The 23517-nt window shown below is 39.9% G+C and overlaps 1 protein-coding gene across 4 annotated transcripts in view; it reads right to left on the bottom strand.

The window, feature by feature from the left end:
- Positions 1-23517, bottom strand: part of COL4A3 (collagen type IV alpha 3 chain) — a 134377-nt gene that overhangs the window by 55649 nt on the left and 55211 nt on the right. For 3 of the 4 annotated variants that reach the window (XM_024740599.1, XM_024740602.1, XM_024740598.1), the window contains 14 exons: positions 16434-16490; positions 14627-14728; positions 11679-11723; positions 11028-11072; positions 10300-10362; positions 8850-8903; positions 7608-7634; positions 6989-7066; positions 5124-5186; positions 4963-4998; positions 3200-3241; positions 2914-2991; positions 724-786; positions 290-349 (listed from right to left, as the gene is read on the bottom strand). In XM_024740599.1, the coding sequence (XP_024596367.1) occupies positions 290-349; positions 724-786; positions 2914-2991; positions 3200-3241; positions 4963-4998; positions 5124-5186; positions 6989-7066; positions 7608-7634; positions 8850-8903; positions 10300-10362; positions 11028-11072; positions 11679-11723; positions 14627-14728; positions 16434-16490 (813 nt within the window). The remainder of the gene's footprint in view (positions 1-289; positions 350-723; positions 787-2913; positions 2992-3199; positions 3242-4962; positions 4999-5123; positions 5187-6988; positions 7067-7607; positions 7635-8849; positions 8904-10299; positions 10363-11027; positions 11073-11678; positions 11724-14626; positions 14729-16433; positions 16491-23517) is intronic. The other variant, XM_024740600.1, reaches the window with a different exon arrangement.

A 23517-nucleotide genomic window follows, 5' to 3' on the forward strand; every position in this document is an offset into this window, starting at 1 on the left:
ATGGATGAAGATCGTTTGTCAAAGAAGAGAATGAGGCTGATACACAGAGAGGAGCAGAAGTGAAATGGACAGAGTCCTGCCCGTTTCATTTCAGGTTCAGAAGTCCTTGAAGCTTGTTTTAACCTTGAACTTCTCAGATACTTGAACAAATAAATTCTAACTCCCAAATTTTAAAAAAAAGTTTAGAAAATCTAAGCTAGTTTGAGTTAAGCACCTTATATTCACGACCTCAAGAGTCCCGAGTACTTACTAATTTAGGTTGTACATGACACTGAATTTCCAAACTCACCTGCGGGCCTGGTTCTCCAGGAGCACCTTTTTCTGATCCGTAAGATTCTCCAGGTGGCCCCTGTATTAATGAGAGTTAGGTCAAGTTTTGTAAATTATTGATTTTTGACTTACATTGATTTTTATTAACTTTTCCCTTCTGTTAAAATTTTTGAAATGGTGGGTTATCTGAGAAGGACATCTTATTTATGAATATTAATTTAAAAACAGATGCTGGAGATAAATCATAAGATGGGTGCCATTGGGTACACGTAAAACAGTGCAGGGATTTCAGCTAGAAGTGGCCATAAAATAATTCTAGTATTTACGATCTCTGCGGTAAAATACTACCGTGCTTTAGCTAATATTAAGATTTAAAGGTAGATCATACATCAAAATATGCTCTAAGGTTCTGCTTTTTGTTTCAAGGGAACAACATGATTCTTAGTGACCTACTGAGGGTCCAGGGCGTCCAGACTGGCCCATGGCTCCCTGGTCTCCCTTCTCCCCTTTGAGGTCCTGTCACAAAAACAAGTTAAGGTCATTACAAACAGATCAAACAAGATATTATTGACTATACTTGGAAAAGTCCTCTGTCTGTTCAATGGATTGGATTTTCAAGCTACTTATATACCTCCTGTTAACACACCACATTATGAATTTTCACATTTTGAATTTTATACCTGGGAACCCCCTGAAACAATATACAAACTTTTTGTGTGCTATATTTTATTTATTTTTTAAACTGACGTATAGCTGATTTACAATATTATATTAGTTTCAGGTGTACAATGTAGTGATTCAAGATTTTTATACTCCTTTTATAGTTACTATAAAATATCGGCTCTATTCCCTGTGCTGTACAATATATCCTTCTTACAACCTTTTCTTTTTCTAAAAAAAAAATGAAAGTCTCCTTTAGATCAAACTGTATTAAACTAATTTAATTCTTGAATCAGTTTTCTCTAAGCACAATTAGATCATCTCTAATGCAGTTTACTTTCATTTTTAATATGCTGAAATTATTTTCACTGAGATCAACAATTCTCTGAGTAAATGTTACAACGAGGATTGAATTCATTAATTAGGTTTGTTTTGCCCTTATCACATTTTATTCCTATATTGTGAAAATATAATTTTCAAAATCAATTTTTTTCCCAATGTGAGTATCCTCCTGAGGGCATCATTTTTATAAATAACTCAATTTTGTCCCCTGGGTCAAATCTTCCAGATCTTGCTTTTGTCAAAACAAGATTTTTTCCCATCAATTTTCAGCCAATAAAGCTTTAGACTTTATTAAATATACTTTTGTTGATTAATTCTGAAAAGTTCAGTTATTCTCCTCAGCCAATTTTTTTCCAGTCTTCAATGAGAGTTAGTATTTTGGCCATATAAAACTTCACCATGTTCTGTTTTAACCCTTCTAGTTTTGTGTTGATAATTTCTATCATTAAAAATTAATTATATTGAAAGAGATGATTAAGGGATTTCTTTTGGGGGTGATGAAAATGTTCTAAAATTGCACATGGTTATATCTGCATAATCCATGACTATACTAATAGCCACTGAATTGTACACTATATAAGTGAATTTTATGGCATGTGAATTATATCTCAATAATGCTGTTAAAAGTTAATTATAATTAAAACCCATGAATTTTATTCTTTAGAAGGGTGAAAATTATGGTATGTGAATTATATTGCAATCAAGCTATTATTAAAAACAATTAATCATAAGTTTAAAGGAGAAGGATGATTTATGTTTATTTCTTAGTTAATCCACAAGAAAATCGTTAGCTTCCCCCTCACTCCCCATTCCCCTTCCCAGACATTCCAGGATCAACCTGGTGTCTAGGATTGGTGTATGATGCTGGGATGCACTTCTTCTGAGCATCTGATTCAATTCCATCCTCTGGTCCTTCTGGCTACCCCAGTGTGGGAGCAAAAAGCACATGATAATGTCAAAATAACGAGTCACAGTGTCCTTGGAGAGGAGTGGGGGCCACATTGCCTTGGGGTTATGACGGCAGGTAAAAATGTCCCATTTGGTTATGATACTGCTCTACCCTTATCTTTAGGTCATTGCTACCCAATTGCATCAGAGCCACACACCATTTTGCTACTGTTTATTCAAAAATACTCACCGTATACCCACCCTATGTTAGCAACAAGGAGAGGGATGGGGATAATGGGTGAGCAAAATTAGATCTAGGCTCTTCCTTCAAGAATGTCAGGAGAGGGCTTCCCTGGTGGCGCAGTGGTTGAGAGTCCGCCTGCTGATGCAGGGGACGTGGGTTCGTGCCCCGGTCGGTCCAGCAGCAGCTGGGCCCGTGAGCCATGGCCGCTGAGCCTGCGTGTCCGGAGCCTGTGCTCCACAGAGGGAGAGGCCACAGCAGTGAGAGGCCCGAGTACCGCAAAAAAAAAAAAAAAAAAAAAAAAAAAAGAATGTTGGGAGTGGCTTGCCTTGTATCTTCCCCATTTTATGTTTTCTAGTTCTCAAGTAAAAGATGGAGCAGGAATAAAATCCAGAGGCCCAGGTTGGCTGAGCTGGGCTTAGGTGACAGAGCTTATAAAAGAGGTAAGGGATCAAAGGACCTCATCCCAGAAAAGGGAAGGTGCAACCCTAATAATAAAATTGAAGAGTTACCGTTCTGTTAACCAGGCCGGTTAGTGTCACGATAACTGTTCCTGGTGGTCCGGGCGGTCCTGTTAATCCTTTCATACCCTAAAGACAAACACACTCAGGAATAAAAAACGAAGCTTGAGAGATCTACGTTTCCTCTTTAGTTCTTACCTGGGAAGATAAAGCAAATGGAACCTGAGACACAGGAAATACTTGCGTTTCAATGTGACTTAATGAATACATTGTGGAAGTTGATTGCTAGGGAACTTAAAATATCTTGCCCACAAATAAACCACAGAATTTAAATTACCCGCTCTCCTTTTTGTCCTATCACTTTATCGCCCATGTGACCCTGTAAGAAAAGACAAAACCAAATTATTTTTTAAAAAATGAACATGAATGTATAGTCTAAACCCATTAAGGTTCAATGTTTACAATTGAACATTTATATTTTAATGGTAATGTTAGTATTGTAAAAGTTATTTTAGCTATTTCTCGGAGTGGAATGGCAACACGTTTCTTTTAAAAGTAGAGATCTTGAAGCGCAGAAAGCTTAAGGCATTTACTTAATAGGGCAAGTGATAACAGGAGATGGTGTGCGGCAGGGGAAGGAACCCAGCTCGGAGGACATTTTTCTGGCTCAGCCACCAGCCAATTTTGCTTCCTCTGGCTGGTAACTTCCTGATGCCCTAGTTTCCCCATCTTAAAAATAAGAGGGATGTGTAGCTGATCTTCAGGATTCTGAAATTCAAAACTTTAAGAGAACTAAGAATAGAATTCAAGCAACCTGACTTCACTAGTAAGTTAGTGACATGAGATAAGTCTGTGAATCATCTCTCTTCAGTAATCTATCATTTCAACCAATGTGTCTTGGCTTTTCTGCTCTTGAGTTTGCAGATTTTCCCCCAATTAGGCCACAAGCTGTAGAGAAAAGCACTTAACCTGAACCTATTCATCTCACAGGGTATGTATGTGTGTGTGTGTGTGTGTGTGTGTGTGTGTGTGTGTACACACATCAATGAAACAATAAATGTGAAAGCACCTTGGCAAGTACCCTACACAAAAAGGCTTTCTGATAGTAAGTAATTTCCTGGTGGGGCTCAGCCTTGCTCAACATTTTCTTACTTAAAATAATGAAGGGGATCAGAATATGCCACCCCAAAATATACCACTTTGGCAGAAGAATTATTTTGAGCTGAAGGCAAGTGAGAAACAGCAAATGCAGAAAAAGTTCCTTGCTCTCCCCCATCTGCCTCAAGACAGGGCCTAAATTTCCCTTTGTGAAGGTGTCACCCTCCCCTCTCCTGTACCAGGAAGAGAAGACAAGTCATCACTGGAGACAACACTCACTTAAGTCTGCATAAACAAACTTCACTGAAATAACACTTATCTTCCATTAGTTTCCCCCCATATATTGACCTTTCCACAATCTACTGCCCCTTGAAGATCAAAACCCTTTTCCTTTGTCCTGTCACTCCTCCACAAATTTATCACCCTTTGTTAAAATGGTATACAAGCCTCTGGGTCTGACTGCCTCTTTGGGGTTTTTCATTTCATTTCTGTGAGGTCTCCACATGCATATGAAATCAAACTTTCTTCCTACAGTTAACCCACTCACTGAATCTAAGAAGATAGAATAAAAAGTTTTTTTCCTCCCCCATACTAACAGTTGGCCTTTGTAATAGAAAGAAATGCAGGACTGTGCTTAATGAGTCCATGAATAGTCATTTTTATTTACTAGTATAAAAACAGGTTGGCTTTGGGAAGCAGCCCAGTAAAAAAATATATAAAGTGTTGCGGGAAACATAAAGAGTAGGAATCCTTGCCCTTTTCCTGATGAGGAACTCCTTATAATTGAATTAAGACGCTTTGTATCAAAGATCAAGTTACTGAAGTGCAGGGAGAAGGGAAGTAGGAGGTGCAGAGCTGCTAGCCATGCTTACTTCCCTGCTGGGAATCCTTGTGAGTTCCAGAGGGGTGCCCAGCAGTGACCCACATGTGGAATCAGACTGAGTTTGGCTTTTAGATCGGTTAGGATGTTCTGGCTGACACAACATATGAATTGTCATCTACCTTAGGTCCTGGAGGTCCCATGGTTCCTGGAAAGCCCTAGAAAAATCCACCAGTTAAAATTACAGCAGGTAATGAATCAAGCCTAAAACTCTATTTAAAATATTAGGCTATAATTCTTTTATTAGTTACGATGTCTACAGCAATGGTGGCTTCATACTCACAAAGAATCCTGGAGGGCCAGGGGGACCAATAGGTCCAGGAAAACCTGGAAGGCCTGGCAAACCCTTTAAATTAAGAGAAGAATTAGAATAAGTTTAAATTTACTTCTCACTGAAGAACGATGTCCATTAGTTAAATGCATTAAACTATTTTAGAAAAATCAGAGCCTAATGTTTCTTATTTATGGCTGCAATTAATTTCAATAGAGGCCGTGTGTAACATGTGTTGCCATGTATAACAGGCTACCAGGATCATCCTGATGGTACCATTTCCAGGAAAATGACCAGAGCAGTTGCTTTACTTTAGAAGAGTTTTACAATTTTTAGAAATGTTTCCTCTCTCTCTCTCTCTCTCTCCCTCTCCAAGCACGCTCTTATCTCTGGGCCCTTCCACCTGCTCTGCCTCTGCCTAGAATCCTCTTTCCCCCGATATCTCTATAACTCACTTTCTCTCCCTTTTCTTATCTTTATTCAAACGTTATCCTTTCCATGGGGCCTTCCTGCCCATCCGATCTAATGCCACAACCTTCCTTCTAATCTGGACACTTCCTATCCCCCAACCCTGCATTATTTTTCTCCTTGGCATTTATTACTGTCTAATACAACATATACTTAGTAATTTACATTTTTAAATATTTTCTCCTTCTAGAATGTGCCATGAGGGCAAACATTTTTGTTAAACTATTTTTGGAGATTTGTGCACTGTGGTATCCCCAGCACCTAAATAGCCCCTGGAACCCACCTGGCACGTAATAAGGATTTCTTGTATGACTGAAGGTCCCACCGCTATACTTTCAGCAGTAGCTCAATGTGGTATATGGCCAACGCTCAATACACATTGAAGGGATACATCCGTGTCCCAGATTGCTACTGTCTCCTCTTACTAGATGCCCTGCCCTCAGCATCTGGCTCCCTAAACGCTTCCTAAGCAAAAAAACAAGAGCCATCATATTCTGCATCTTTTCTCAAAAGCTTATATGGCTCCGAACCGTGTCATTCTTCAGCCCGTTAGCTGCCTATCATTAGCTACCATGGCTCACCATATAGATGTTCAACAACCTTAACTCAAACTCTTTGACTCACTCAGGCAAATTCCTATCTCTGCCCAGGAATCTCCACCTATACTTCTGAATTAAGTTAAAATGTTTCAGATTAATTAACCTGAAAGGTAGTATCAAAAGATCCCCCCCCTTTTTTTGGCTAAGACGTGTTTATTTTTCCTACTTCTTTACAGCAAGAAAGCTTTTTGAGGGCCTTCAAAAACATATACCAATCAAATAACTTATTATCAAAAGATCCTTCTGAACCACAGAGTAAAGTACACACAGCCACCAAATAGCTCTGTCCTTGTATCTATTCTGGATCACCCTCTGGCTACGTACATAGAGGTCAGAAAGCAAACTATTCAACAGGAGAAAGGTGCAGTTAAATAAAATATTACTATCATGCAAACTTTACAATAGGACTGTTACGTAATGTTACGATTTTAAATTGTATTCAACGTGTAATACAATCTTACCCGGGATTTCAACAAATACAAAGTGGAACACAACCATTCCTTGAAGGCTCCTTCTTAGATTTAGTAAAGCTTGGGTGATTGAGACTTAAGAAGAGGCTAAAAGACATATGTACAAGATCACCTTTTTTATATGAGCTAAATGTAGTTTCTTATAATGAGGTGAATGTTAGAATGAAATGAGGTAAATATGTAAATAGAAGAGATATGAAGATCTATGAAGAATATTTGTAAGAGAGTGAGAAAGAGGGAGAAGAAGAGAGAGAGAAGAAGAAGAAGAAAAAAGAGGTGGAAAGAGAGAGACAGAGAGAAAGAGATCGAGAATGATAGGGACCTTCTCTGAAGTGCGTACCTGGAATCCTGGAGCTCCTGGCAACCCAGGGTCACCTTTTCCATCAAGGGCTACACCTTCTCCTTCAGCAGGAGCCCCCTTGAAAATGAAGAAGTTCATCAAACATAAGCAATGTTATATCTTCAAAACTCCTTTAAATGGTTATTCAAGGTCACATTGCTTCAAGGATAAAAGCACTTTCAGGATATATACTTAGAGAAATGCTTTAGGATTATTTAGTTATTCCATTTTGAAGAATTTAAAGCATTTTCATATTTTCCAAAGTTGATCATTTACTGTGGAGGGAAGAAAGACACAAGAATAACAGACCATTTCCCAAGACAGCAAAGTGAGTGGCAATTCCTTATCTAGAATTTGGGGCCCTGAGCATAAGTTCAGCTCTCTTTTCCCAGACCCTATTTTCCTAAAGAGTAATACAAAACTTGTATTCCTGAAGACATATCTATGACAAGAAGTAGAAGTTGTTCAATAGGAATAAATATCATGTCCTAGTTACTATGATTTCTGAATTAATCATGAGATCTGATTTGTAATTACTTATGTCTTATTGTTTAATACAAGTCCCTTTCATATGTACAATTAGAGATTTTTTGACAATAACATGCCACAAATAACTTACTTTCTCTCCTTTCAAACCAACGGCACCCTAGGAAAAGGAGTGGCATATTAGCGACCAGAGGCAAATCAAATACACAGCATCCCTGCTTTGTCCTCCCTGCTATTCTGCCTTCTCTCCCTGCTCTGTACCTCCCACTGGCTTTTAAACATGCTCAAGTCTTTCTCATTTAAACAAAGTCTCCCCCTAAATCCACCCTCCCCACACTGCCTTGTCTATCTTTCATGTCATCGGCAAAATTCCCACTCTCTTCATCTCTCACATCTTTCTTACACTCACGTCTACGTCCTCCCTCCATCTGTCATGGAAGTTAAAGTCTGCAGTGGCTTTGATGTTACTGAAACCGACAACACATTAGTTCCCACCTTACTGGATTTCTCAGCAGCACTAGGCAGCTGTCACTCCCCTTTACTGGAAATTGTTAAAAAGGAGATGGGTCCAAGATGGAATCACTCCTGCTAGGTCCACAGCAGTAAACCAAGACTTAATACCTAACCTGACTACGGTTTTAACCTACCCTAGGAATGTGACCTTTGACCCGCCAACCTGGAAATTCCTGGTCTGCACTAATAAGATAGTCCACCCAATAACACCTTCCATTCCCCTTAAGAGGCAGCTTTGCCTAAGACAATGCCTTCTTTGTTAATAAAACAATATATTCTTTGCTAATAATGTCATTTTTTCCATTCCCTCTCTGGCTTTAAAAACCTTTCCTATCTGTGGTTGGATGCAGAAACTCCCTCCTTGTTAGATGGGATGCTGCCGGATTCATGAATCATCCACCAAGGCCAATATTAGATGGTCAGATTTACTCAGTCAAATTTTTATTATTATGTTATTTAGCAACATCTTTCCTGGGCTTCCAGAATTCACTCCTCCTTGTTTTCTTCTACCTTGAGGGCCCTTCCTCCGTTACAGGCTTATTGTCCTTGATCTCACATTACATGCTGGAGCTCTCTAAGTCCCAGTTCCAGGGCCCTTCTCTCCTCTCTTTCATCCTTGAGTCACCACAATCCAGGCCTCTCCCACTGTCTAGTTCACACCTCCCATTCAGTGCCTCAAAAGCAAAACAAAGTCTCAAAGTGCATTTATTCATTCATTTCTCAACTATTAGTTGAATGTCTACTGTCGGCTGCCTCACACTTCCCCAAGGTCATGACAGATTTCTGTATGTGGTCATTCCAAAGGAAACTCCTTGTAATTGTACTTTATGTCTTGGATGGGGAGTTAGAAATATAAACGTACTGGGATGCCTGGGTAGCCTGGTGTCCCCCGAAGTCCTGGAAACCCTTGCTCACCCTGGAAGACATACAGAGCTTGTCATTCTTCTTAGTTGTTCTAGAACAGCCTATTGAGATAATTTCCCTGTTTCTCTCTTCTAACCCTGCAGTGGTAAATCTAGACAAAGTAACCCAAATTCCTTACAGCTACTGGGTCATGAGGCTGAAGGCCAGGAAACCATTATCTTAATTGAAAACAGGATTAGAATCTACTGTTTCTCAAATTGTGCATAAATGGCAAAAGGCTAATTGTGCCAAGAACTTTTCAATTGCTGCTTCCTTGAAACTTTAGTAATTACTCCTTTCATGGCCACAATTCTGGGGAAAAGGAGAGTGCAGTCAGGAAACAAAGGAGATGAATGAACATCGAAAAGCTCAGTCATTCTATTCCAAAGACCAGTTTTGCATTCCAAGCCTTAGTTTCTGATTTATATACACTCAACCTCAGATGCAAATAACCATTTGAGCCCCCAGTTATCTTTCGGTGGGAGAACATCAGAGAACTTCCTTAAAAAGCAATCAGAAAGCAAGGTGGGGGGGACTTCCTTGGTGGTGCAGTGGTTAAGAATCCGCCTGCCAATGCAGGGGACATGGGTTTGAGCCCTGGTCTGGGAAGATCCCACATGCCGCGGAGTAACTAAGCCCGTGCGCCACAACTACTGAGCCTGCGCTCTAGAGCCTGCGAGCCACAACTACTGAGGCTGCGTGCCACAACTATTGAAGCCCGCACACCTAGAGCCCCTGCTCCGCAGCAAGAGAAAACACCACAATGAGAAGCGCGCGCAGTGCAACTAAGAGTAGCCCCCGGTCGCCAGAACTAGAGAAAGCCCGCATGCAGCGACGAAGACCCAAGGCAGCCAAAAATAAATAAATAAATTTAAAAAAAAAGAAAGCAAGGTGGGGGAGGGGTGGGGAATCGGATGCAGACACTCAAATGGTACTCCACACTTCCAGTTATAAGATAAATAAGTACTAGGGAGGGAATGCACAACATGATAAATCTAATTAACGCTGCTGTATGTTATACATGAACGTTGACAGCGTAAATCCTAAGAGTTCTCATCACACACACAAATTTTTTTCCTTTCTTTAATTTTGTATCTATAAGAGATGGTGGGTTCACTAAACTATTGTGATGATCATTTCATGGTGTATGTAAGTCAAATCATTACGCTGTACACTTTGAACTTATGTATTGCTGTATGTCAATTATATCTCAATAAAACTGGAAGAAAGTAAAGAAAAAGGCATAAGAAGAAAGAAAACCATCCTATGTCTGCCCTGAAGACACATACCATTGGTTCTGGCTAAAAGAATATTTCAAGGAAAGCCTAGCCTGTCTCATTACTACTTCACCTTGATTTATTCATTTAGCAAAACATTAACTAACCTTCTCCTGTGTGAGGCATACATACCTTAGAACCATTGCATCCTGGCAAACCGACAGGTCCATACGGTCCAGGATGGCCTGGGATGCCCTAAACAATAGAGCAAGTCTCAAAAAGGAGAGATAATCAGGCCCCGGGAACAGGTGGAAACAGTGCAGAAACCATGGTGGGAAAAGATGGGCTAATTTAGATAGTTCTTTAAGTATAAATGGTTATTTAAATAAAGTAGTTATTTTAGATAATAATTTAAATAAAAATCATAGCAAATAAAATAGGCTAATTAAAACCAAAAATTATCCAGTGAGATACAGATATTTAAGATAAAACAAAAGGTCTTTCTATATAAAATAAGTCCATTAGCACACTGTGTTAAGCTGGCGTAAAGGAAAGAGAAGAGGGAAGTGTGCACAGAGGTAACTATTTTATTATTTTATTATCCTGTGCTATCAAGCAGACTTCATTCTATTCTATTCTATTCTATTCTATTCTATTCTATTCTATTCTATTCTATTCTATTCTTCTATTCTATCCCATCCCACCCCATCCCATTCCATCTCAATCTGTTCCATCTGTTTGTATTTCAGGAAAGACTTGTATGTCTTGTAAATCCACACTCTAATACACTATGTGATTCTGATATTTTCATCATGTAGCAAATGTATCAGTACTCATTTTCTTGTGCTATTGCTTTAACATCTTTATTAAAATGAGCTTACTTCTTATTATTCCATTTACACATTTTTCTCATTACTTACTGGAAGTCCAGGAGGACCTGAAAATCCTGGTAATCCAGTTGTTCCCTAAAGACAGAGAAAACGGAAAGGGTGGCAAGAAAAAAACTCTTTAAAGATGTTCAACCTATAAACAAAAAATGATGTACCATGCCAATAACCCCGTTCTGCAACTATAATTGGGAACACTAAAAACGATTTGAGAAACAAAAAAAGGCTTGACAAACTTTGTAAATCTTCCATTTATATAACTTTTAAAAAGAGATGATTAAGATTGCTTGGGACCTTTCTTGGGTAGGTTATTTAAGGTTTAATCTGCATACAGTAAAGTGCTCCAATCTTCCACAAACAGATTGAGGAATGTTTATATATGTGCATATGCACGTATCGGTGATACCGTCACCCCATCCAGACATAGAACATCTCCAACACCCCAGATGGTCCCCTCATGCCCTCTCAAAGTCAGTTAACCCCTACCCTCAACAAAGTAAGGGCTATTTTGACTTCTGCCGTTATAGACTGGTTTTACCTGTTCCTGAACTTCATCTATAGAAGTGTATCACACACAATGTACTCCTTTGTGACATCTGTATAACTTTCACGGTGCAGATTTCTTTTTTAAAAAAAAAAAGAATTTTCATCAAACAGTCAGGCTAGACTGGTTGGACTACTAACCCTCACGCCTTTGGGACCAGTGAATCCTGGAAGTCCTGGAGAGCCCTAGATCCAAAGGAGAAAACAAAAGGTAAGCACTGTGACAATTATCTGGCACTAATAAGCCCATAAATGAAAGGTCCCAGTTTTATTCACACGCCAAAGACTTTTGCTCTTGCGATTATTTCATTGTCAACACGGTTCAATTACTTGTTGTTTCATTGGCGCTACAGTATTTATCCGAAAGGACAAACAAAAATCCATTCATACCCTTGCTACTCAAGGTGCGGGATCCAACAGTAGCCTCATCCGGGAGCTTGTTAGAAATACAGCTCCCTCACCTCCCAGACCTATTGATTCAGAATTTGCATTTCAACAAGATGTGATGATAATTCTCGTTCACATTCGTGTCTGAGAAGTGCCTCTGGAAAAGCCCCACATTAGCCAGACAGCTGCCGAGGGCTGATAAGGATGAATGACACGGCTACAACAGTGGATGAGAATGGCAGCCGATATTTCTGTACATGAGAAACACTTTATTAGCAAAATGTCCCTGGTGGGCACAAATAAATAAATAGCAAACTAAGGACTGCCTGAACCAGAGATAAACTTGCTTCAAGAACACAGTGAATACATTGGGAGGTCCTGTTTCTTAGAGAATAACCACAAACAAAACTGTTTTAACGAGGCCACTTGGTGTGAAAGTTCCATTATCCAAAAGTTTTTCATCATTCCTGAGAGTTTCAGCATGTTTTGGTATTTCTGATTATTTGAGGAAAAGGTTGTGACAGAGCCTTCTGAGACTGGACCGTCAAGGCCAAAGTCAGCCTTTCCTGTCTGAGGTAGAATTCCTGGGTGTGTGACCATGGCCCCCTCCTCTGCAGGATGCTGTGTGTAATCTGCAAAGGCAGAAGCGTGACTTGCAGGTTTCACATCCCCATTATAAATTTTCTCATATCTCCTATAGGAGAATATATAGAAAATATTTAAAATTAAGACATTTATAAACCTGAAAAATCTTTTTGGTCAGGTTTTAATATTCTCTGATTGTCTGCCTTTGATCGGATTATCATTTGTGACTACATCTCTGAGCTATACTTTAACATATGAACTCATGACAACATAAGTTTCTGGATGAACTTTATGAAATGCCTGCACACCATGTAACCTATACGAAGCACCATGTATTTACAACTAAAATTTTAATTTATTGCTGGCTTCTCTAAAGAAATGCTAAGGAAACCAGCAGAGTGGGCTGCAGAGGACAAAATAAAAAGGAAGGAGTTGGCATTAAGCTGATCCTAAGTCCAGCGTTGAAGTGACAAATTCATTCTACCAGGAGAATGGAGGGAAATCTGAGGCCACACCCTGAAGGAACACAGCGGAATGTTCAGACACTAAACATGTCTGAAATCAGACACCGAATGTCCAGAATCTGAATGACTTTTTCAAAATTAGGATCAGAGGAAGGAGAAATGAAGAAACAAAAAGCACACACAAATACAATAAAGTAGAATTCCTGGGAAATAATAAGCTTTGCAGTTTTACTTGGAAACTGTAGGTGTGGGTTTAGTTTCTTTGGCTGTAGGAGTTTGATTCTGGTGTCATCTAATACTGGATTTGAACTGTGATTTTGTCACCTATTAGCTATGTAATCCAGGACAAATTACTTAAGTGCTCTGAGAATCAGTTTCCTCATCTCTGAGATGGAGATAATAATATGTAACTATAGTCATGATTGATGGGATCAATGTGAGGGATAAATGAGATCTAGTCAAGAATAAATATCCCAATGCCTGGCTCAGAATAAATTAGCAGAAAATGTTGCCTAAATATTCTATACATATGGAATTTAAAAAGACTGTGTGGATCAATTATAATTGCATTTTCATAATTTATTAATTAGTTCACAGCTCCCTGGAAACCGGCAGCCGGGGGAGTGACCCAGTGGATGCGTGAGAGCCCAGGCTTAAGTCCACAGCAGGAAAGAGCCATCAGCAGATCTAGTGGTTATACAGTTATTTAGCAAATCCTCCAGGGCATTTATTGAAACAAAGCCCTTTGTTGTATCACAGACTTTAGGATAAAAATCTGTGATGAGTGTGAAGGGCAGTAGGCTCTGGTAGAAACCTTAGGAAGCCTGATGTGTAAGGGACCAGCTGAGAAAGAGGAAAGCAAAGAAAAGAGGATTCCAGAAACAAAGACATGTGTTTCAAGGAGAAGAGAGTGATCCACACAGTTGGAAACAAAGCAGAGGGGTCCAGGTCAGGTAAAGACACAGAGTATCCCTCTGCATTGGCCTTTTGGAGGTCATGGGTGACCTGGAGGTCATGGGTTTTCAGGGCAGTGGGCAGGAGGCAAATTGTTGCTGGCCGAGGAGTGAAAAGGAGATGAAACACAGCCAGTGTGGTTAGTTATTTTATTTTTTTTAAAGAAGCTTGACTGAGAAAGGTAAGACAGGGAAAGGATGGCAATCCTTTGGTTACAGGACCTGAACGATCTAGAGGAAGTTTACATTGGTACGGGTTTTATATTTGCATGCTTAAGGATGGAAAGAGAAAAACCAACGTCAAAAGGAAAGTTGAAATGGCTGAGAAAGAGGACACACCATCAGAACAGGGTTCTAGAAGGAATCCCAGCGACCAGGATACTGGTAGAGGGATAGGTCCTGAATGGAAGGTAAAAAGAACTCATCGTTTCATGTGGGACGATAGAAGGGAGGGGCCGATGCAGGTAGGGAGACTGTAGCTCAGGGAGCGGGAAGAGGTAGAGCAGGGAGCTTGAAGATAATGATAACCATTTGAATCATCTTGGAATAAGATTCAGTTCGGAGGGCCCAGCTAAGACTGGAGCAGGAAATTACCAGAGCGTCCATCAGCTGGCTGCGATGTGGAATTCTCTCCAGGTTCTCAGCAGCCCTGGGGTCAGCATAAAGAAGGTTAAGTGGACTGGGGATTTTTTGAACTCACAGACTGGCATACCTTGGGTCCCTGTGGTCCAGGCAGGCCTTCCGGACCTGGGTATCCTTTCTGGCCGGGAGGCCCAGGGGGTCCGGGAAAGCCTTTCTCCCCCTGTTAAAATTAAAACAAGACAATAAACACAGAGAACAGCAATTCCCAGGAATAAACACACTCATAACCATCATTTTCTTTTCTTTATGATGTAATGATAATATTTTTTCCTTGGATTAAAAAAAATAGCCCTCAGCAGTAAGTACAAGAGTAACTCTAAACTTTCAGCTGTTAGTATTTGTCTGTAGGCTTGAAAGTGTTTGTCTTTTATCTCCTGGAAACTCTACATTTACCCAAATGGTAGAGCTACCCAGAACAGAGATTAAGGGAGCATGAATCAAGAACTGAGGGGAAAGCCCAGCTAGAAAGATGGAGGTTGGTGGAGTGTGTTTTCTGGGGGATGGAGAGACAGTGAAAACCAGGCACAAGAACGTCTTGAGAGTGTGCATAACTGCTATGTAGCTTGAAAGAACAACACACAGGCTATGAGTTTTAGTCCTTTCTTGATTACACAGGGATTAGGAATTCAATCTGCTGTCTGTGGAGGAGATGCAGGAGAGATATCGAGTGGCAAAACGAAAAGTGTGAGCTAAATAGTTAAGAGATGATATTACGGGAAAGCCCTCAGGGATGAGAGAGTAATTTAGTAATTTAGGCCCAATGAGGGACATGTTTCTGCCACAAATAATCTTCCCGTGGACACAGATCCTCCGGTTACTCTTTAATAGTAAAGGCCACAGGTTGATTCAGTCAATCTAGTTACACAATTAGCAACTTTGATTTTTAAAACAGTGATCAAGTCAGTGATTTCACACTGTGTGTGCATAGACACCCAATAAAAAGAGAAATAAAAGAATTTGCTAGACCCCTCTTCATACTCCATTACCTTCACACACCTTGAACAGCATCTCACCCAGAGTAGGGATTCCATAAATGCTTCTTGAATGCGAGAATGAATCATAGCTTTCCAACATGGATCTGAATATACTACTTTCATAGCTTCAGGAAATACCCTAAGTCAAACTACACATGAATTATAGAATACTTTAAAATAAATATGGTAATTTTTATTATTTTGTCTAAAGAGCTTAAAATATGTTCTTCTAAAAATATTTTTAAGCAGTCATCTTTCAATATTGTTAAGCCACTCATTAGCATATCTGAGAAAAGGGTTTTGTAAACAAAGGAAAAACTTTAGTTCTGCCTCTGTCTTAATTATCACAAATTGAAAGTTAATGGAGCGAATTAATGAGATTTCACGGCACTCATTTTTCACTCCAATTCTACAGTGGAGATGCTTTCCTTCACCGAAGTTTTGCCTCAGCTAGAGTGCTGCTGCAAGATTCTTTCACCAGGGGGCGCCCTCACACCAATGCTGCAGGACAAAATCTGCAGGCTTCAATGTTTCTGTCAAAGTGAGGCAATCAAGTTGTTTTCAGTTGTTCTCTCGCGTTTAGCAACAACGTAAATAGATATATACACATGCAGGCATTCTTATAAACTTTGTTGTTCTTTAACCTACTATTTTTTCTTTACAGATCAAGAGAGTTACAGTAACTGCCGGTATTTATACAAGTTATTTGAAGTTTCCCTCCAAGGCCTTTTTCTACCACCCCAGGTTCATGTTTATATACAGTTACTTTAAAATTGGATTTGGGGAATGGAATATCATACTGCTGATCTTTTTGCTACGAATGAAAGAAGAGTGTGAATCCTTTAATGAGCTCTCTGGAGAAAAGCAGCAGAATGAAGGTTTTGTGTTTACCTTCTCCCCTTTGGTCCCATCACAGAAGCACTGGCCTTTGTCTTTACAGATACAGCCCTAGGAAGAGGGAAAGAGAAAGGGTTTTGTTTAAAAATGGCTTAATAGAGCCCAACTGACAGAACAAAAGCAAACATATTTTTCTGTTCTTTGAGCATCAAACACTATTTAGCAGGATCCCTGTGATACTGTAGCAATTCATCAATAGAGAGTAGAAAAGTGAGATGTATATAGAACTGTAGAGAGTACATCATTTTTATTGTATTTAGGAATTTCAAGTAATTTATTTATGCAAAAAACCAAGTCAACTCTCCTTTTTTTCAGAACAATATATAGTTGAACCAAAGACCTACTACTGTACAGCACAGGGAACTATATTCAATATCTTGTAATAACCTAAAATGGAAAAGAATCTGAAAAAGAAAACATATATATGACTGAATCACTTTGCCGTACACCTGAAACTAACACAACATTGTAAATGAACTATACTTCAATTAAACAATGGTTAAATAAATACATAAAATTTAAACAAAATATATATATATATATAGTTGAACCATATGAAATTTCCATTGTTGTAGGTAGAAAGTGGTCTAATGTTTGCAAATTTCTTAGGTTCAGCAAAATGAACATATATGTATTTGTGTATATTAATTGGTGATATCTTCTATGGGTAATTCTAAGGTTTTCTTTTCCTGAAATAATGTTCAATACTGAGAAAAGATTATCAGTACCCATCATGTATTGTAAAGAACAAACTAATTCACTGAAGCTAATATCAAAATGCTTTTTCTTATTAAAAAACAAAATGAAAAATTTAGCTGTGAACTTGGGAACTCTTACCCATCTAACTAGTCACTTTGACACACTTACAGGCCCAGCTTTCACATCTCTGCACACGCTGACTCTAATGAAGGTCAATTTTTAAATTCCTCTCTGCCAGCAGAGGAACAAAGAGAAATAGATTCAAACAGTGGATTTAAAAAATTTTTTTGACACACCTTCTATGGCTATATATTTATCTTTTTGGGGGCAGTGTTAATATTGACTGGAAATCAGTTTATTTTCCCCAGGAAAAAATATTAATTGACAGCAGAGGCAGGGCAAGGCTAGGAGATGTGCTGGCTGGTAGGAAAAAGAAAAAGAAATTGCCTCAGATATTCCCAAAGTGGGGACCCTGTTTGTGCAATCAAAATAAGAATACACAAACATCTTTAATTGAATATATTTTCTGAGCCGAGGGCAGTAGGCTGTGCTGTTATTCAAGAAAGGGGAGGGCTTCCCTGGTGGCGCAGTGGTTGAGAGTCCGCCTGCCGATGTAGGGGACACGGGTTCGTGCCCCGGTCCGGGAAGATCCCACATGCCGCAGAGCGGCTGGGCCCGTGAGCCATGGCTGCTGAGCCTGCGCGTCCAGAGCCTGTGCTCCGCAACGGGAGAGGCCACAGCAGTGAGAGGCCCGTGTACAGCAAAAAAAAAAAAAAAAAAGAAAGGGGAGTCCATAGTAATTTTCATACACTCATCATTGATCCTCACCACATTTACACGCATCTCAATTTATGTGAATGGAAAGTAATTAACTGAAAAGGAAAGTCTATATTTTTCCCAAGGTTGGCTATTTGGTTTTTTTTTAGAAGACTAAATTTTTCCGCTTTTCCTCCCAGATGCTTGGCGTTATTAAGCCATACCTAGCTTAATTATTTTAATCTTGTCTTTCTAGGTTTTTAAACTTTAGTGTTCATTTCAGTCACAAGTTTAAGTATACTAAGTATATACTAAATCTAATATACTGATTTAGTATACTAGTATGCTAATATCTACTAAAGCAGTAGTTCTCCAAGTGTGGATTTCCAGACCAGCAGCATCAGCGTTCTCTGGAAACTTCCTGGGTGACTCTGATACTACCAGTCTAAACCAACAGCTAAATTCCCAGTCTGTAGGGTAGAGCTAATTCTCTGAAGATTTCTAAACACTATGCCATTTGAGACCCTCATTTGCACATCTGCTCTTTGTTTATGATGCCATTTCTTCTCTCACTCCAGGAAAGTAGCCAGGCTTGTATGCCCCTCACTTGAGGGATGCTTTTGTCACTGGGCTGAAAGCAAAAGCTGCCTGAAGACAAGATTTCTCCTGGCTTCTGTTTCTGGAGTGTAGGGACCTGTTGACCGTTGGCTCCAAGAGTGGAAGGGCCAGCAAGATGCTCCCACACGGTGTCTGGAAGAAGCAGCAGGGCTTCGGGAAGGAAAGTCCGAGTCCTACACCCAAGGGGACCAGATACTGGGGCGAGGAAGTTCAACCTGGGCAAGGAGCTGGGGCTCAAGTTTCCACAGCAGTGTGGCCACTGTTTTACATGGTCAGAGACCATGAGCATCTCTGATTCTTCTGCCTCCCAGACACCACAAAACACCTGGATTCCAAGCATCTCTGGACCACAGGTAAGAGGAGGCAACTGGGCAGTCCTCTAACTCCGAAGAAAATGCATGCAGGTCATCTTAATTTTATTTCTTACAGTAAAAGTCATAGTCGCTCTATACTACTGGGAACCTTTCAACCTTAGCTTGAACAAATAAATGTTTGCTGAGCTCCTCCAAACTCGGTCAGGTCCCCCTTCTTATATGCTCCCCTGGGCCACTTGCAGTTCTATGTTTAATGTATATTTTCCTTGATGGCCCTAAGCCCCAGGAAAGAAGGAATTGTCCAGTCTTGTTCACAATGGCAACTGGGGCATATAATATGTCCTGAACAAATGCTTGTGGATTGACTGAATGGATAAGTGAGTGGATGGAGCGCTGGTAATTTGTTTACATCCAGTTTGGTCCTGGAATTTCAATGCATGTGATGTCTATGGCTGTTGTTGGGCTGCCATGACTAAGATATTTCCTATGTAAATGTATATAGATTCTATATGTATGAATTCTGAACAACTGTGATTGAAGTGGAAGAGAATGAAACTAGAAGCTTTGGCTCTTTCAACACATGTTAAAATTAACACAAGGCTAATTAGTTGTTACTTGCTTGGATATAAATTTTTTTCTGGAAAAAATTTAAATCTTCAGAAGATTGAAAAACAGTACAATGAACACCCATGTATCTTCTCATCTAGGTTTCCCAACTGTTAACATGCTTTCCCAGCCTTTACAGCTCTTACTCTCTCTCTCTCTCTCTCTCTCCCCACCCCCCGACACACACACACAAACTTTCTTGCCAAACCGTTCAAAAGTAGACTGTAGACACCATGACACTTTACACCTAATACTGCTGCATGCATCTCCCCAAAACAAGAGTATATTCTTATCCAGTTACAACATTATTTCCAAACCTAAGGAAGCAACATTGATAAAATAACGTAGAGTTACTAGTTTTTAAACAAGATCTTCAGCTTTACAAGGCCCTTGATGACCATTAGAAAATGAAAAGCTATTTAATTTTTAACAAATCTTTTTTTTACTTTATATTTATTTGTTTTATTTTTTTGGCTGTGTCAGGTCTTAGTTGCAGCACGCAGGATCTTTCATTGTGGGGCGCTGGCTTCTCTCTCGCTGAGGTGCGCGAGCTCAATAGCTGTGGCGTGCAGGCTTAGTTGCTCTGTGGTATATGGGATCTTAGGTCCCTGACCAGGGATCGTACTCACGTCCCCTGCATTGGAAGGCGGATTCTTTACCACTGGACCACCAGGGAAGTCCCACAAATCTTTTATTTCATACCAGAGATTTGGTCTTAATCAATGATTTCACATATAATCAATACATGAGGTCTGATCTTAACAAGTGACTGTCACAGATCCAAGAAGCTTTAGAGGCGACACGGTTGCACCCAGAGGCCAGGCGTGGGACTCTGCGTGTCAGCCCTTGCTCCTCTGAATTCCCTCTTGCCTGGGGACTGGTCACCCAACAACACCGAGAGCAACTTTGATCCTTGTTCTTTGTCATCAAAACCATGGCACCTGATTTTTTACATTATTGCCCTTGAGTTTGCTTGAATCTTCAGGGGTGACATATTTAGCTTTTGTTTGTATATGGTTTCATTGTTTTCACACAAGGGTGGAAGCCTTATTTAATGGTTTGGAGCCAGCTGGTCGGTTAGTTGAAAAAGTTAGTGAAAGTGAGGAATCAAAAACAAACTAACAAAAGAAACGTAAACATGTTAAGCATTTTATTTGAACTTAAAATACATAAATGCACAACAGTTCTTCAATGTTGTGAAATAGGACCCAGGTCTTTTCTTTGGGAATGGGTCTGCTATTGAGAGGTGTAGGGCATCTCTTGCTAAGTCACATGCATAATGCACCACTGACATTTCCAGTTTGAGTTTCTTTGAAACAGGCCAATTGCTTAAAGATGCTTGTGGAGCAATCTGAGTATAGAGTCCTTCTAGATACGAATCCATGTTTCCCTCTAACTTTTTTTTTTTAAATAAATTTATTTATTTATTTTTGCCTGTGTTGGGTCATCCTTGCTGCGCACAGGCTTTTTCTAGTTGTGGCGAGCAGGGGCTACTCTTTGTTGGGCTGCGGAGGCTTCTCTTTTTGCGGAGCACGGGGTCTAGGTGCGCAGGCTTCAGTAGTTGTGGCACACTGGCTTAGTTGCTCTGTGGCATGTGGGATCTTCCCGGACCAGGGCTCGAACCCGTGTCCCCTGCATTGGCAGGCGGATTCTTAACCACTGCGCCACCAGGGAAGTCCCTCCCTCTAACTTTTTAAATGTTTCCTCAGACACACTTAATTGAACAGCAGTTTTCTATCAATTTTATCTTTTCAAATCTTCCAACCTAGTTTTCACAGAAACATGTCTTTAAGCATTTTCTTATTTATTAATTTACTTTTTAAATATAGCAGTGTGTACCTGTCAATCCCAAACTTCCAATCTGTCCCTCCCCACACCCATCCCCCTGGTAACCATAAGTTCGGGAGAAACATGTCTTTTTTATGTATTTGTATTTAAACAATTTGTTATTTAATATTTAATCAGATGACCTCGTTATAATAATAAGTACAACTGGCAGAAGCAGCTCACTCTTGGCAATCATAAAGCTCCACCGTGGAGTGGGCATATGTCAGTGTGCTAGGGAAGCCTATGGGTGTCAAGGGAGCATCAGACAGTGGGCATCAAACTGGTCTACTGTATAGAAGGTATGGAGAGTTCTGGTCAGTTGCTGAAAGTTAAAAGGAGAGTCATTGAGAGAGGGTCTACTGTATTATCTACTCATTTGCAGTGTCACCCACGGTGTAGATGTTCAGCCCTGTTGGCAAGACTCCAGAGCCAGGGCTAGGGCTGTGTTTCTGTGCCCAGGTGAGCAGAACTGCTCCAAAATTTTTCCAACTTTAATTTTCAGTGAAACTGGCAAGGCATCGCCTGCTTATATATCTGCACAATGGAACTGACTAGGATTTCAGAGGACGTGACAATTTTGCTGACATGTGGGTGCTCCACCTGATTGAATAAACTCATAATTATGGTCTGGGCAGCTCTCTGGCAGAGGTTCAGCCGCTTCCAAGTGCTGCAGAGAGCTGAGCAGAGGGCCATGTGAAATAAAGCACTTTGCTTTTCTTGGATATGATGACAGCAGCCCCAGACTCAAGAGATCCATTTCTCTTAATTGTGCTGCTTTTCTTGAAATAAATTTTTAACTTTGCAAATGTGTTTTAATAATTCAAGAATTCAGATAGGTTATTTGACTAGAAGATAATAGTGGCCATATCTTCATTTTTGTTGAGTTTGATCCACTTTTTTGGACTCCCTTTTAAAACACCATGATTATATTAATGGAATATAACCCATTAATTACTACTCAAATGCTAAATCACTTGAAAACCAGTACGGCCAAATGCTATGAACTCTTAAGAAAGCATAACGATGGATATTTCTTAAGCAACATTTTAATGATTTTTCCTCTTCCAACAATAAAGTACCTCTGAGTTTCCATGTAACTTAATGAAGTGAGAAATCATTTGTCATGAGCAGAAAGCTCTTAATAATGCTTTTATGGCTTTTCTCCCCCTGCTAACCATTAACACACCAGGAAGTGATCCAAGATTACATGACGTTTTAGCATCATTGCATATTAAACAGTTGCACTTGTGAGACCCATTCATTTAATAATCACATTCATTTTTCTATGACCTCACTTAGGATGCAAAATAAACTTTGGTGGTAGAGAATCTTAAAAGCCTATGAAGTCCAGGAATTACACGCCTTCTGCCAGACCTGCATGGGATCTATTTCCAGATTTGCCAGTTACTATCTGGAGCTTTGGACAAATTACTTAATCCTTCCAAGTTACCTCACCTGTAAAGGAAGCAATTGGGCTGGCCAAAAAGTTCGTTCGGGTTTTTCCATAACATCTGACGGCAAAACCTGAATGAACTTTTTGGCCAGCCCAGTATCATCTCTATAGGTCAACAGGGCGCCGGCAGGGTGTCCTGCATTCAGCAGCAGACTCAGTCACCGGGGGCGGCCACTCTCTCCTTTTCGGCAGTCCTGTGCCAAAGCACATACATGCTAATTTCTGATATTTTTTTTTTCCAAACTAGCCACCGCCTTCCCAGACGTTTCCTCCTGAAGTCGTTTGTCCACTGCCAAATAACGGGTCCTGAGCAATTGTCAGAGAGACTAAAAAGTATTTTTGTTAAACTGCAAACGGATTAAATAGTATTTGTTAATGGTCCCCTTAGAGTTTGCTGAATATATTAGCTGATTAACCAATTATGATTTGTACCTGAGCACAGAAACAATTTGTTTTATTTGTTTAATAAAATAAATATTGGGGTTTGAAACATCAATTGTATTTGATGCTTAAAAATGAAAGGTGGCAGATCAAATATATTACAAAAGCAGCAAGCACTTCTGGGAACGCTAATCAATCAGCTCTCACACTTTTCTCTCTGTTTCAACTCCCATCGTGACCATGTATTGCCCGTGTATCACCTGCACACTGCCTTCTGTTCGGGGACAGTGTGGCAGAAAGGTAAAGGGCACTGGCTCCAGGGCCGATTTCCTGGGTCTAAATGCCAGCTCTGCCAAGCCACCTGTGTGACTTTAGGTGATCTCTGGTGCCTCAGTTTCCACATCTGTAAAATGGGGTCAAATAG

Source organism: Neophocaena asiaeorientalis, unplaced genomic scaffold (assembly GCF_003031525.2).
Source record: "Neophocaena asiaeorientalis asiaeorientalis breed wild unplaced genomic scaffold, Neophocaena_asiaeorientalis_V1.1 scaffold388, whole genome shotgun sequence".
Lineage (NCBI taxonomy): Eukaryota > Metazoa > Chordata > Mammalia > Artiodactyla > Phocoenidae > Neophocaena > Neophocaena asiaeorientalis.